At 37.3% G+C, this 14,187-nt stretch overlaps 3 protein-coding genes across 5 annotated transcripts; all 3 read left to right on the top strand.

Annotated features, from left to right (window-relative positions):
* Nucleotides 1–47: 47 nt before the first annotated feature.
* On the top strand, nucleotides 48–2,911 carry cenpo (centromere protein O). The gene is made up of 6 exons (XM_072690359.1): nucleotides 48–124; nucleotides 1,206–1,354; nucleotides 1,449–1,584; nucleotides 1,808–2,076; nucleotides 2,207–2,366; nucleotides 2,595–2,911. The coding sequence occupies exons 1-6, from the start codon at nucleotides 103–105 to the stop codon at nucleotides 2,702–2,704; spliced, it is 846 nt and encodes a 281-aa protein (XP_072546460.1). The 5' UTR covers nucleotides 48–102; the 3' UTR covers nucleotides 2,705–2,911.
* Nucleotides 2,912–4,210: 1,299 nt separating this feature from the next.
* tp53i3 (tumor protein p53 inducible protein 3) lies at nucleotides 4,211–7,899 on the top strand. Of its 2 annotated transcripts, none has more exons than XM_072690358.1 (7): nucleotides 4,211–4,257; nucleotides 4,740–4,795; nucleotides 4,891–5,034; nucleotides 5,119–5,386; nucleotides 6,329–6,541; nucleotides 7,158–7,354; nucleotides 7,507–7,899. In XM_072690358.1, the coding sequence occupies exons 2-7, from the start codon at nucleotides 4,769–4,771 to the stop codon at nucleotides 7,693–7,695; spliced, it is 1,038 nt and encodes a 345-aa protein (XP_072546459.1). In that variant the 5' UTR covers nucleotides 4,211–4,257; nucleotides 4,740–4,768; the 3' UTR covers nucleotides 7,696–7,899. The 2 variants fall into 2 exon arrangements, with proteins under 2 accessions (XP_072546459.1, XP_072546458.1); XM_072690357.1 differs by having other exon boundaries at nucleotides 7,140–7,354.
* A 1,105-nt stretch (nucleotides 7,900–9,004) lies between these two features.
* dnajc5gb (DnaJ (Hsp40) homolog, subfamily C, member 5 gamma b) lies at nucleotides 9,005–13,904 on the top strand. Of its 2 annotated transcripts, XM_072690354.1 has the most exons (7): nucleotides 9,005–9,195; nucleotides 10,032–10,172; nucleotides 10,735–10,948; nucleotides 11,067–11,217; nucleotides 11,465–11,521; nucleotides 11,680–11,736; nucleotides 12,655–13,904. In XM_072690354.1, exons 2-7 carry the CDS (start codon nucleotides 10,060–10,062, stop codon nucleotides 12,732–12,734), a joined length of 672 nt encoding a protein of 223 aa, XP_072546455.1. In that variant the 5' UTR covers nucleotides 9,005–9,195; nucleotides 10,032–10,059; the 3' UTR covers nucleotides 12,735–13,904. The 2 variants fall into 2 exon arrangements, with proteins under 2 accessions (XP_072546455.1, XP_072546457.1); XM_072690356.1 differs by lacking the exon at nucleotides 11,465–11,521 and having other exon boundaries at nucleotides 9,006–9,195.
* Nucleotides 13,905–14,187: the final 283 nt, after the last annotated feature.

Below are 14,187 nucleotides of genomic sequence, written 5' to 3'. Positions count from 1 at the left end.
TCTGACGTAATCTATCGCTGTGACCTCACGTCCGCTTTAATGGCGAGTGGTGAACGCGGAAAGCGCCGGATTTGAACATCGAGTCCCTGAACAAAACCAGAAATGGACATCGTGAGAAAGCAAGGTGGGTTTATTTGAGATTTTACAGCAACAGTAACTGATTTAGCATTTTACACTAAACGAAAGAAAGGCTCGCTAGGCTGATGAGCCTGGGTTTTCTGTCTGTTATGATGCAGCTGCTGCAAGTCGTGGTAAAAATATTGCGTATAACGTAGAGGAGGAGGTAAACGATGAATACGTGTCAGTAAACACGTTTAATTCTTTAAAATAGCAGGGATTATTGATCTTCTGACCAATTTTATATATATATATATATATATATATATATATATATATATATATATATATATAATATAATAAGTAAATAAATAAATAACGCTGGGCATGTATGACTTTTATTTTGTATTGTATTTGATACACATTTAAACATATAGCTAGTATACTTTTCAGTTGTGTGTGTGGCTGTGTTTATAAACTTAGTAGGAAGTATAGCAAATGTAGTTATTATCCTACACACATTTACCTGTGTTTGCTTCTTTATATGAAAAATGCAAATACTCGAATAGTACGAATAGTAATACACAGAAGATGTAAAGGTCATGTCTACATTACACATGTCTAAATGTTCTCCCCTTCTAAAAAAAATGCTACTTTACACTGCACCCAGTGCTAACACAAATGTACAAATGTTCAACTGCACACATACAGCTTGTCTAGCCCATGTGGAAAAGTAGAATAGGAGACTCTGCTGCAGATATTGACACCATGCCTAATGCCTAATGCCTAAAGGTATTACTCCCCCAGCATTGTGGAGCAGTGGAACTGTGTTCCCTGGAATGATGGTGCTCCATCCAGTACTTTTGGGATGAGGTGGGGTGGTAATCATTTAACATTCTGACCTCACTTGATGCTGAATGCAATGCTACAATGCTGAATGCTGCAAAATTTAGTAGAAAGCCTTACCTGGACAGAAAAGACTGTAATTTCAACAAAAATATGATAAACTTCTCTGTTTTAGTACCCTTGAGGTCAGAAGAAATGAGCGGGTATTCCTATACTGTTGTCCGTGTAGTGCATGTTCACAGCAGACTGAATGTCTGCTAAGTAACATAACTTTCAGTAATGCATTACATCCTGTCTCTCAGGTGTCTTTGATCACCTTATGATGTTGGAGAAGGCTGGAACAGCAGGCCAGGAAAAGCAAAAACAAGACCGTTTGGAGGAGCTTCGTGCCACAGTAGTAACACTTCGTGCAAAAAGAGACATACTTGGGGCTGAAACAGCAGCATTAAAGGTACAGTGAAGAGAGGACATCGCTTCTATAGCGTTGTAATGTTTGTGGTAATTATTAATGTCTAAGTCTTGTCTCTTCTACTACATCATTTTAGAATCTAAAAGATAAACTGGACCAAGGGTTGTCATTGGAAGATGATGAATCTAATGACTTCATGCAACTTGAGCAATTTCTTCTAAAGTCCAGGCTGATGCAGCTAAAGGACCTTCAAACTGCACATAACCTCATTGGTAAAATAATAAAATCAGTACAACATTGTTGTTGTTTTTTTATCACGTAAAACATTAATAACATGAGCTGATTGTAAAAAAAATGCACATAAATAAATACTGTATAAATGTGTACTTTACAAATGTCTAATATAGTTGTTGAATGTGATATATGAAAACAGGTTCCATGGTGTGAGGTTGGAACTGCATTAATAACAGCTCTTTCTCTCTCCATCTCTCTTAGGTGGGTATGATCTGATAGAGAATAAACAAGGCAAAAGTGTATGTGTGTCCTTTCGCACTGCCTATGAGGATGTGTACTTAGAAACGTATAATGTGGAAATGGACCTAAGACGCACAGTGCAGATCAGTCGTCATAACATCCCCCCGTGTATCCCGTTAGAGAAACTCGCCAAGGCGAATCTACAGACTGATTTTAAAGCCTTCCTTCAAACCCTAAGCCTGCACCTCAATGCTTTGGCTGGTCGCAAGCAGCAGATTTCACTCATCAAGGTATGATACACAGTTGATTTATTGATGTCATACCATACTGAATTAAGTCACTACACATGTACTGGTGTTAACTATTTGTTAATTGCATGTTTTCATATATTTCACCTCATCTGTCTGTTTTCATTCACAGGAACTCGTTGGGACAGTAGAGGTAATTGAGAAGAATCAACTTTGCAACTTTCTCATCCTCATGTGCAAAGCACGGGAGAGTGAAGCAGCTGTTCTGTGCACGCTGGAGTATGGTGACCTTACCAAGTGTCTGCCTACTAATGTTACTATCCAGAGCGAAGGTAAGACTCCTTTCTATTGCTTTGACTGCAGTAATATGTCGCTGCAAATCAAATTCTAAAGTATAATGCAAGCTTGAGAGCTTTTGGGTTAACTAACTTTGAATGCATTAACTAATGTGCAATGTCTAATATAATGTGTAATCATTTCTTACAAGTTGCTCAGCTACCATCGTTATTAAATTATATTACATGATTCATTTCTTCTTTTCTTTTCTATTTTTAAAATAGATGAATCCCTTGCTGAATCTCCACAGTGGACGAAAAACCAGGCTTTACTCATGGAGTCTCCAGTCCACGTTGCTTTTTTGACAATAAGGAAAATGGGAAGCATTGTCTGAATAAAGAAATTCTTTAAAGTTGGAACTAAACGTTCGGAAAACACACCAGCATCCACAGAACATAAAATACAAGCACAGTAGAAGAAACTGTATTACAGTTTACACATACTTAAACTGTTTCCAGGGTCTTGAGGAAAATTAGCATTTTCTGTTGAAGGTTTTCTCTCTGGATTTGTTTCAATCTTTCCTTTTTTTGTCTCTGCTGCTGTTCTTGGCATGCCAGCTCTTTTTGAGAAATGCTGTCAATTAGTGATAGTTCCTTTAGTTGCATGATTGATAATGGACCTGTTTCTGAAGCCTTTCTCCTAAAGGTTGGCATTATAGAGGAAGAAGCACCTTGTGGCAGGGCAGATGATGATAATACTGCTGACTTTGAGGATCTCATTTCTCTGAGATGATCTCTTGCATTTGGAAGCATCTCTCTTCCAGCTGGAGCCGATCTCGAATGACGAGTGTGTTGCAGGTCGCTGTTTGTTGTTTTTGCTTCTGATATGGCTCTCATTGTATTGTTAACTGTTGCATAGGGTTCACAGACTCTCAGATGCAGCAACTTTTTGTGTTCCAGCACTAATAATTCTCTTTTTTCATAAAGCAGTTTGAGATGTAATCTGTATTTTCTGTTAATCTGTTCCAGTTTCCACAAAAGATGAGTATCTTCTTTGTGATTCATTAGTCTCACGTCCGCATAGAGCAAAGGTCCTTTAAAATTTGACCTTGTAGTCATGTAGATATGTTGTCCTGTGGTTATAATACAGGAAAACAGACAGGTCATATAATACTTAGCTCATTGCTATTTTTCTGATTTAAAAGCACTTTTGAAAGATTTAAAATACAAATATAATATGAATAAATGTAAATACCTCGACTTGCCATTGTTTCTAGTTGTTTGTTTTGTTTCATTGTGAAGATGACACACACACACACACACATATACACACAGAGACACTGAAAGTGCTGCTATGATACTTGAATTTGTAAACAGTGAAAATTGGTCTAACCAGTTTTCAGGTGGGCAGGTATTTCACAAAGCGGGTTTCAAAGAAGTGGTAGAGGGCATACATGGGTAATGCTCAGCTTAAGTTGTATTCGTTAAGTGTTAAGCGAATATTTAAACCTTATGTACTAATGCTGAGAGAAATTTGAATAAATGGAAGCAGAACATAATGTCCAAAAGACACAGATGAAAGCCAGTAATCCGTATGATATTGTCAAAAATAATGCTGGTCACTATTCATTCTTTATTATTGACCAATAAGCATTGTTTACTGAACCAGTTATAACTCAAGCTCTGTCTTCATTGTTTTTATTATTTGTGTATTTTAATATATAATTAGGCTCTAAAATAGTTGATAAACACAACTGGCTGTTAGGTTTGTTTGTCCAGATTGTTTCCCCCCACATTTTATGAATTCTACATAAATGTGTTTATATTTCATAGATAGATTGATAGAAGTGGACTCTGGCGACCTCTAGCGGTAGCAGAGTGACATTTCAGACTTCGGGTAAACCCAATGACTACGCTTTTCCATCAAATCCGAGCCATGATTTCACTGGTAGGTTTTATGATCTAATATTAACTGTAAACTGTTCATTATTGCCTTTTGATGACTTTTCTCTCTGCATGATCGGTTAAAATGTATCGACGGAACATTTCTAAAGCGCGCAACGTTAAACACATTAAACCAAGTTAGAAAGCTAAATGTATAAGTTTACATTTCGTCTTTGTGATTGGTTAAAGAGGTTCAGAACGAAGTCAAAGCTGCTGTAAATCATATTTTACTTTTATTTTTACTTTTTCATTTCTATACTTGTGTTAAGTCTGCTTATTTTAATTAAGTTTCAGACACTAGTTGTTGGACTTTGAACTACAATGGTTGAACTGAACGCATCAACTCTGCGCACACTTTACGCAGTCTCCTTATTCCGCCCCGCTAACCAACCTTCAAAACTACTATATGAGAATTTTTACATTCAGTTTCAGATGTGTGGATGAAATGTGTGGTTTCTCCTCCCTGTGTTTTTCTTTTTCATACAGCACTGTTTGTAAATGAATACCTCTTAACCATGCTTCAGCATACAGATGAAGACACTGTGAGTCTAACCCGGGACAAATTGCTGTAAAATAATTGTCTCACAGATGTGTTCCTGTTCTTTTAAGTAGTTCTTCTTTCTATATCTCCGTTTAGCAGTCAATGCTGGCAGTATGTGTGAAAGAACCAGGTGGCCCGGAGACTCTGTATGTAGGACAAGTCCCCAGACCTACACCTAAAGCTGGGCAAGTCCTCATCAAAGTCCATGCAACAGCTTTAAACCGGGCAGACCTCTTACAGGTGGGCATATCTCCATGTATTCCACCTAATGTTAAAGAAGTTTTTTCAGTCACTGTTCAGTAAAGAGTTTGTTTCCTGTGACAGAGGAGAGGTCTTTACTCAGCTCCTCCTGGTGAGAGCGAGATCCTTGGCCTGGAGGCTGCCGGGGTAGTTGCTGGCTTTGGTCCTGGTGTCAAGAGGAACTTTAGGCCAGGAGATAGAGTCATGGCTTTGCTTGCTGGAGGAGGATATGCACAGTATGTTGCTGTGCATGAGGAACTGCTCATGCCAGTCCCTCAACATATGTCCCTTGCTGAATCTGCAGCGATCCCAGAGGCTTGGCTGACCGCCTACCAACTTCTACACTTAATAGGTGTTCTTTTGTTGTTCGTTTATTCTTTACTAGATCCTCATTAGCTGCTGCTTCTACTGAAGCTATTCAACCCGGCTTGCCTGAAGGCCAGGTGTAATGATGAAAGTATGGTTTGTTTTACTGTGGAGATGGTTTCTCAGATATGGATTAACCCTAGTATTGGACTAAATTGCAGTGGCAATCAGGAATCACCATCGTAAATTCTTGGAAAGTCAAAAATTGAATCATCTTGGTCTGTAAAATTATATGCGGCCGTTATGATGTTTTACCAAAGATCCAAAAAGAAACACATTTTACAACCATTGCACAGCAGTACAATGGATTTCAACCTATGCATTTAACCGAAGGGTGCACAACCCCAGTCCTAAAGGGCTGGTCTCCAGCTAAGTTTGGTTGTTGCCCTACTCAAATACACCTGCTTCAATTTATTAGTTAATGCCCAGATAAATTGGATGTGTTTGAATAGGGCAACTCTCAAACTTTGCTGGAGACTGTCCCTACTGGACTACAGTTGTGCACCCTTGACTTAACCCAATCTGTGGCAGGGAAAACAGATATGAATTGGGGCAGTGGTAACACACACCCTGAGTGGTGGACAGGCACCTCAGCACCTAGGGAGCAATTAAGAGTGTTAAGGTTTCTTTACACCCCATCCCCATTCCCTGCCAGTCCCAAACCCACTTCCCAAAACTTTAGACTGCAGCTGCCTGCTTCATTTTTATCTACCAGGTTAGCATATACCTGTTTAGTATATATCATATACATATTGTATTTCTGCAGGATTATAAATACAGTCAAATTATGTAAATGCAGACATTTTAGCAAATTTAAACACCTGTCTAAAGCAGATAATCTTTTTATCTGCACATACCATAGTATCATTGTACATATTACGTTTTCATCACAGTCACTAAGGCCTTCTAATATACTGTTTTGTTGTAGGCCAAGTTAAGCAGGGAGAGTCAGTGTTGATTCATGCTGGAGCAAGTGGAGTTGGCACTGCTGCCATTCAGCTTGCTCGTCTGAGTTGTGCTGTTCCAGTAGTGACTGCTGGAAGCCCTGAGAAATTAAAAATTGCATCAAAACTGGGAGCCGCTGCTGGCTTCAATTACAAAGAGAGGGATTTCTCGGATGGGATTTTGCAGTTCACAGAAGGTGAGTCAAAGTATGTGTTATGGTATTTTGAAAAACGTCAGAAGTATGTGTCTAGTGCTATATCATTATGTATACATTAGTGACTAAATACAGTTTTTGAGTCAAAATGGGTAAGTAAATGTACATATACTGCATGAATTATGAAATACATATTTTATATGATTTTTTATAAATGAAATATGGCATAATTAATAGGAGTCTAAAAACTAAAAAAACACCTATGCATAAACACAAAATTATGGATACATATTATACTGGACACTGAAGAGTATGGAAATAAATATTCTATAAAATCATTAATTTAAATAATGTATGCCTGTGGTATTTGATGCCACATGTTGTTAACATTTTCTATAAATCTGCACCTAGACAAGTTGTATTTTTGGAAAGAAACCTGTAACTGTCTATAGGTCGTGTTTCAGGTTTTTGTCCTAGATGTTCTGCATAAATATTAAATCATATACACTATTTCAGCAACAGGAAGGCATGTTGTCTGTTTTACACTAAAACCCTTCATTTCCCCCCAAAAAACAGAAAAACACCCTTTTATATGGTAGTTAGGTAAGAAAGTCTAGGAAAAGGGAGAAAAGGGTTAAAGTGTTGTGTGGTCCTGCAGGCAGAGGGGTTGATGTCATCCTGGACTGCATAGGTGGATCGTGTTGGGAAAAGAACATTCGTAGCTTGGCTATGGATGGAAGATGGGTTCTCTATGGTGCAATGGGGGGAAAATCAGTGCAAGGTGACTTGCTTGGGAAGCTTTTGTTTAAGCGAGGCCACATTCTAAGCAGTCTTCTCAGGTCACGAAGTCTACAGGTAAGAGTCAGTACAGGAACTGCAAACCTTATTCCTACATTCCAGCATTCGTATTGTGTGTGGTCCTGTAGCGGTAATTGGCCATCCAGCAATTCAGCTGGAGTCATTACAGCATTACTGACTGTCACAGCTGTCTTTGCTTTTGTTAACAGTATAAAGCTGAACTGGTCAGGAGCTTCACTGAACAGGCATTGCCACACTTCCAGTCAGCAGACCAGAGCATGTCTCTGAGGCCTGTAATCGACAGCGTGTTCAACATGCATGATGTTGCCGAGGCCCACAGACACATGGAGGCCAACAAAAACATTGGAAAAATCATACTTGAAATTTCGGAAGCTTGACTCCTATGACATCTATAAGCCATGTTTCAGGATTTACCATGCATGCAAATACTAAACATTCAGAAGCATTTTATGAGAGAACACAATAAAGATCAAAGGTCAGTATCATAAAGACTGTTCCCTTCTCATCCTGAGAGACACATCTACATGTGAATACTTGTCTATACATTTCTTTAAAAACTACATATATCCTAACTGTATGTTTTTTGTTTGTTTATACCTTATACTACTCACCACTGTGTAATTTAATGTCTCGTTCATATTTTCATATGAAAATGATTATCTAACAGTTGTTAGAGATTCAGGAGTCAGCAGACTGGATCTTTAGTGCAGGCACAGCTTAGTTGATCACGGTCAGTCTAGTCCAGTCCAGTCAAGAATACATAGACTGTCAGGGTTTAAGTACATTGAGGTGGGGAGTTTAAGGAGGGGTAAATGGGGGATGAAAGTGAGGGTACTTGGGGTATCAACATTAAGGTGGTTGATAGTCATCACCTTAGGGGCTGACTGTATCACCAAATGGTTGAATGTTCGAAGGATCATACAAACACTTTAGGTCAGCAGCTGAAGAGTTAGATGACCATTTGCCAAGATTCTATATAAGAGCGTGATGTTAGAAAGGGGCATATTTCTCTCACAGTATTACAGTGAACTATAGTTTATCACAGAGTACTACACACACATCACACATCACAAATGAAAGCTGGGCAATAGGACAACTGTGTCATTATTGTGAAAAATGACATGATAGATTATGCTGTGCTTTTCTGTGCATATTAAGGATATCGTCAGTACTTCTGCAACACTGATCAACTGCATGTTTAATGACAGATGGAGCGTTATTATTCCTGGTGAACTGGATTTAGTTCAGCACAATGTGACACACTGGATAAAGACATTTTATCCTATGCTATTTTTATTTTTATATTTTTTATATATTTTTTTATATTTATTTGTCATTTTTATATTAACATATCAGATGTCAGAAAAAACGTGACATATTAGGTACTGTGAAAATTCTTCTTCTAATAATAATAATAATAATAATATTGTGCTATTTCATTTATTTCACATTGCCCATCACAAATGACTGAAACACTGCTGTGGAAATATTGCAGTGAGACCAAAAATAATATTATAAAACGTAGACTGCTGTAATGGAAGAGATAAGACCAGTCTGAAGATAAATTGTGTATAGAACTGAAATAATGTAAAGAATGCAATGGTTGGGGACCTGAGGGGGCAGCAGACGTTTGGTGGCATTGTAAAGCAGCGAGTTTCACTTTTCCTCACATGCTCACTGCCTAGATGTGGACTCCGGAACGACGCACACACTTCCTGGTCCAGCCCTTGAGTCGCCTTTTTAGGTTCTTGTTAGCAGTTTGGATGTTGGGAACCTTGTGAAAAAGTACATAATATTAAAATTAGAGCATAATAAAAGCGCACGGAACCAGACCAACACGATGAGCTCCTGATCTGGGGACTTGGACAGCAGTAGAGGTGGGCTGATGCGGCAGGTTTGGATTTTACACGTTTGAGAAGTTCCCCTTTAGCTGAGTTACTTAGCCTGTTTTACCGGCTTACTGCAGAGTTTCTGAGTTTTCTGGGACTTGATTTGATTGGATTTATCTGCGAAATGTCAGGAGTAGTGTAACGAGGTTTACTCTCAGAGAGTCGGTGTTAATCTTTTAAAAAATGTCCATATTTGATATCTTAAAAATAACAAATACAACCTATTTTTATCGCCCAGCACTACGTTTATACAGTCCCTGAACGTTTGTTCATAAATCTTTTAATATTCAAGTGATTGTCATATTTTACAGACTACCATCTACTGGTCAAGTGTTTCTCACCTGATGTGGTGTGTCGGTGACCTTGCTTTGCTTGTAATACGTTATATGGACAGAAGTGTTGGGACACCTGCTCAGTCATTGCTTCTTTCGAAATCAAGGGCATTTTAAATTGTATTAAATGAAGGAACACCATCACTCATCAAGCATGTTTGTCTGCTCTGGAAAGTCCAGGCACTAAACAAGCTGTTTGTGTGCATTTGCACATCTGTGTCAGCAATGGTTGCAACCTAAAGTAGCTGAATACATGCATGAGAAGGGGTGTCCACAAACATTTGGACACATAGTGTATGTACTTGCAGTGGACTGAAATGAAGCGTTGATTTATTGTTCCTATGTTTCTTCTTCATCTTTATAAACAGCGTTCAGGTACTCCTCTTGCTCACTGTATGTTGCTGCAGTATGTCATGCAGATATATACACCGCTGAACTTTTCATAGAGATTATATCAGTGTATGTAAGCTATGTGATCTTTGTTTCCGTCAGTGCCTTGTATTTTGAGAAGAATTTGAGAATGACTGATCCACACAGACCTCAACGCACGCTATCCACATCAGGGGAAAGCCTATACAGTACATTAGGCTTGGAGAAGGGGGCTTCATCTGAGGAAATAAAAAAATCTTACAGGTATACAGAGATAGATAGACAGACAGTTTTGCCTATTTATCCCTAAGGTTAAGTTTGAGATTGGAGCATGAATTTCAACATGTGACATCCCATTTCTTGGTTAAGCATTAAACTATGTGTAGACAGTGAGAGTAGATAGGCTGTACTTTTGGTTAGGGCTTGTCTTATTCTTATAAGCCTTCATTCTGATCATGGTTAAGAAGTAGCTCCAAGCAGCAAACATCATTAATGACTGAGTGGTTGGATATATTTTAATATCAGTCTTTTGATACCTTTTTAAAAATGCAATAAATGACTAAAGTTATACTGTATATTAGAAATACTGATTAGGGATACAGAATGAAATCATTGGAGTGTATATATATATATATATATATATATATATATATATATATATAATTTTTTTAAAATTTATATATAGATTGCTCAGTCAGTCATTAGTATTGATATATACATACATTATACATAGTCTCACTGTATATCATTACATAGTTAGGGCTCTTAATAAAGACTCTCGATAATCTGCTGACTGTTAATAGAAGAATTGATCTCTTTCCTTAAGGAAACTAGCACTGCGGTATCACCCAGACAAAAACCCAGACAACCCAGAAGCTGCTGAAAAGTTCAAAGAAATCAACAATGCCAACTCCATTCTTAATGACGAGGACAAACGGCAGATCTATGATGAATATGGCTCCATGGGCCTCTATATTGCAGACCAGTTTGGAAAAGAAAGCGTTAAATACTACTTCCTTATGTCAAAGTGTTGGTTCAAGGTGCGTGGCAGACGTGGGGTCTCTGTCAGCCTGTTTGTGATTTTTCTTTTTTGTACTTCAGATACTCTTACTGGATGTATTACTGTGTTACTTTATTTTTCCTTTCCTACCTTTTCAGACACTTCTAGCCTGTGGTTTGATCTTTACCTGCTGCTGCTGTTTCTGCTGTTGCTGTTTCTGCTGTGGAAAGTGTGGAAACAAGGAAGAAGAGGAGTTTTATGTGGATCCAGAGCAACTGGAGGCTCAAATGTTTGAGGAGCAAAACAGAGGTGAAGTAAAGAATCACTGAATATTGCAAGCATGATTACAGATTGATAAACTGATTGATTTTGCATGGGGAAAAATGCAAATCTGCCGTATTCTAATTATACCATACTTTATGTCATGGGTTTTGCTTAAACATGTCAGTAAATTGCTAAATGATGCTAAATCAATGTTTAGGGCTCTACCAGTATTTTCCACCATCGGCAGCTCTCGTGATTCTGTGTTCTTAAGATCATTTCCCTTGATTTGCAGCCAATGAACCAGTAATTATAGTGCAGCCTAATCCTTCTCCAGCTCCTGGAGATTCAGGTGAACATTTGATTTGCTACACTACCTTGCTATTCAATGCGCACTTGATGTTTGATGAATCAGTCATATCCATTCTGATGAACACTTCCCAAAAATATATTTTTCCTATATATTATTGTCTATTTTGTGCCTCATTTTGTTTTTCTTCTGCGTTACAGCACAGGGCTCAGTGATCATAGGCATGCCAGTGCCTAGTTCAGACCCCATGAACTCAGGTGAATTTTAGTTGCAGAATATGCACAATGGAGTAGACTGTACAATGCTGTCCATTCTTGTTCACGGTGATTTTCATGTATTTTCTTAAGAAATTTAGATTAAAATAGTGGAGCGAATGGACGAGTAATTTGCATGTGGAAGTGTTTCAGATAGGTAAATGTTAACAGGTGCTAGCATGTGCAAGATCTGGGCCTGTATTCATGAGGCTTTTAGAGTAGGCCTAATGTTGAAGGGTCTCTTATATTGTATAGTATAGTATAGTGTAGTATAGTATACGTAAATAAGGGAGGAATCTTAGATCTTAGAACTTATACTCTGAGAAGCTGCACAAAATCAGCCACTGGTCTTCTGTATTCTGTACTCTTCATTTCCTTTTCAGCACAACATGGAGACGGGTTTTTCGTACTATTATAGTTCAGAATACTTAATAGCAATTAAGTATTTTAATAGCAATATTAAAACCAGTGGCCATGTGGATGTAAAACACCACTGCTGTAATTCATAGTTCAAAGTTATTTATAATTAAGAGGCAAAAAAATAAGATGTATATGATTAAGAGCTCCACATCACCAAGACCCTTGTTTAATTGGAAGTGCTTGAATGTGTTCAGTTCAGTAATCTCCAAGAGAATACTTTACAAGAGAAGGAATAAATCTTCTTAGCTTTTTGTAATGGAAGTTGATATAAAAAGATTTTATCCTAGGTCATTTTGGAGCATTTCTATTAGCCCATTAATAATGAAATGTTGACAATGTGAAAAAATAAAATCCAGACATAAATGATGTCCAAAAGTCCAAAAAAAACCAAACGCTAACGTTTTTGTGTGACAGCTGTCATTTGTTGCCTGTATTCTGTATTGCACTCGATTTGTCCTTGACTAGATTACACTCAATACAATATTACATGTCTTCCTCTAGGTGGAGACACCATTACCACACAGCCAGCTGCCTTCACAGATCTCAATGAATCTTTTGCCTATGAACAACTAAAGTCATAACCAAGAAAACACTATGTCCAGCTGTTGGTAGCGGGGAATCATGACTGACTGATGCTGAAGGGGCTGGAAATTGCACATGATCTCTGTGGATTGTAAAATGTTGATTTTAATTGTGAATGTATTGCGCTTTGTTTACACAGATTCTGATTGCCTGTACTGTGTCATCTCCTTTAGTAAAGATGCCGTTTCCTTTATGCCACAGCCAAAGAAATACGCTAATGTTCTATATAAAACATTTAATCCAATTTAAAGCACTAGCACATAAACCAGCACTTGTCTTAAATGACAATAAACAATCGTGCAATTGATTAATTAATCTAATCTGGGCCAAGTAAATAATCATTTAAAAAAAGACAAAACATAATAAATAGTCTTAAATGGTGATGGCACTGATGTTGTCATAACTTGCCTTTTTTCTCTGGTCTGTGTACAAAATGCACTGTGTAAACCCTTTGTCCTACAAATGGTTAAAGAAGCAAAAATTGAGAACATGTTCTGGTGTCAAAGCTTAAAATGCAGCTGAATTGCTGCCAAGCATGAGAATATACTGTGATAAAGATGTTAGTAAATATTAGTTTTTGGTATCTGTATATACAGAGAAATGCATATTTTATTTGCTTTTCTGCAGACAGCTTAATAAAAGAAAAACTTCTAGATATTGCTAGATATACTTTTAAATATTAACTATGCTCTGATTTTTAGAAAACAAAACAATGCCACAATCTTGATTGTAGTTCTAGTACTTTGTAATACTTAAAAGTATATTTTATGAATATTGGTGTGCTGATGAATGTGCTGATGAATATGCTGATGAAAGTCATCGGTAATTCTAGCATATTTCTGATCATTACCTCAGGGATCTCATTATAAGTACACTTAATTAAGTGTTTAATGATAAATAATTACATACCTGTAATGTATAACCTACTTAACAACTTGAAGTGATCTAAAATATTGTGGTACAATAAATTGATGTGTACTTATTTTTTAAGGTGGTTCCAATCTGTACTAAATAAGCTGCATTTATTTAGTGATTTATTTCCCCATTTTTACAATATGTTCCTCTTTTTAGTTGACCAGATTATGTATTTAATTCCCGGTTGTTCTATCTGTTGCAATCAAGTATAATGTAAGGGAAATTTTAAAGGTCAATAAAATTGTATCGCTTTACTCTCTTCCATGTAATCTTTTGTATTCTTATAAGTAATCCTGAGAGAATTTTAGTCATTTTTTGTATTTGGCTTAGTTTATCAAGCCTGAAGTGTAACCTTGGAAACGGGGCTTTTTTGGTCTGACTTATCTTTCCGAAATGGAGAGCTGATAATTTGTATGTGTTGTGCAATGATGAAGGGACAGCATAAGAAGCAGCATATGCCACTTCACTGTTAGGAGTTTTTAATGCAGGCCTGCCTACTTTTGAACTTCTGAGTTTCTTTTTCTGTGAAGATTTGTT

This window comes from Salminus brasiliensis, chromosome 10, assembly GCF_030463535.1.
Source record: "Salminus brasiliensis chromosome 10, fSalBra1.hap2, whole genome shotgun sequence".
NCBI lineage: Eukaryota > Metazoa > Chordata > Actinopteri > Characiformes > Bryconidae > Salminus > Salminus brasiliensis.
This window is presented reverse-complemented; position numbering and strand designations above follow the sequence as displayed.

Excerpts from the sequence above, each read along its gene's own strand:
- cenpo (XM_072690359.1), top strand. The coding sequence starts at position 103 with ATGGACATCGTGAGAAAGCAAG. Across the intron at positions 1,585-1,807 it reads AACTGCACATAACCTCATTG|GTGGGTATGATCTGATAGAG; the intron begins GTAAAATAATAA and ends CATCTCTCTTAG. Across the intron at positions 2,367-2,594 it reads TGTTACTATCCAGAGCGAAG|ATGAATCCCTTGCTGAATCT; the intron begins GTAAGACTCCTT and ends TTTTTAAAATAG.
- tp53i3 (XM_072690357.1), top strand. The coding sequence starts at position 4,769 with ATGCTTCAGCATACAGATGAAGACACT. Across the intron at positions 5,387-6,328 it reads CCAACTTCTACACTTAATAG|GCCAAGTTAAGCAGGGAGAG; the intron begins GTGTTCTTTTGT and ends GTTTTGTTGTAG. Across the intron at positions 7,355-7,506 it reads TCAGGTCACGAAGTCTACAG|TATAAAGCTGAACTGGTCAG; the intron begins GTAAGAGTCAGT and ends TTTTGTTAACAG.
- dnajc5gb (XM_072690354.1), top strand. The coding sequence starts at position 10,060 with ATGACTGATCCACACAGACCTCAACGCACGCTATCCACATCAGGGGAA. Across the intron at positions 10,949-11,066 it reads TGTCAAAGTGTTGGTTCAAG|ACACTTCTAGCCTGTGGTTT; the intron begins GTGCGTGGCAGA and ends CTACCTTTTCAG. Across the intron at positions 11,218-11,464 it reads GTTTGAGGAGCAAAACAGAG|CCAATGAACCAGTAATTATA; the intron begins GTGAAGTAAAGA and ends CTTGATTTGCAG.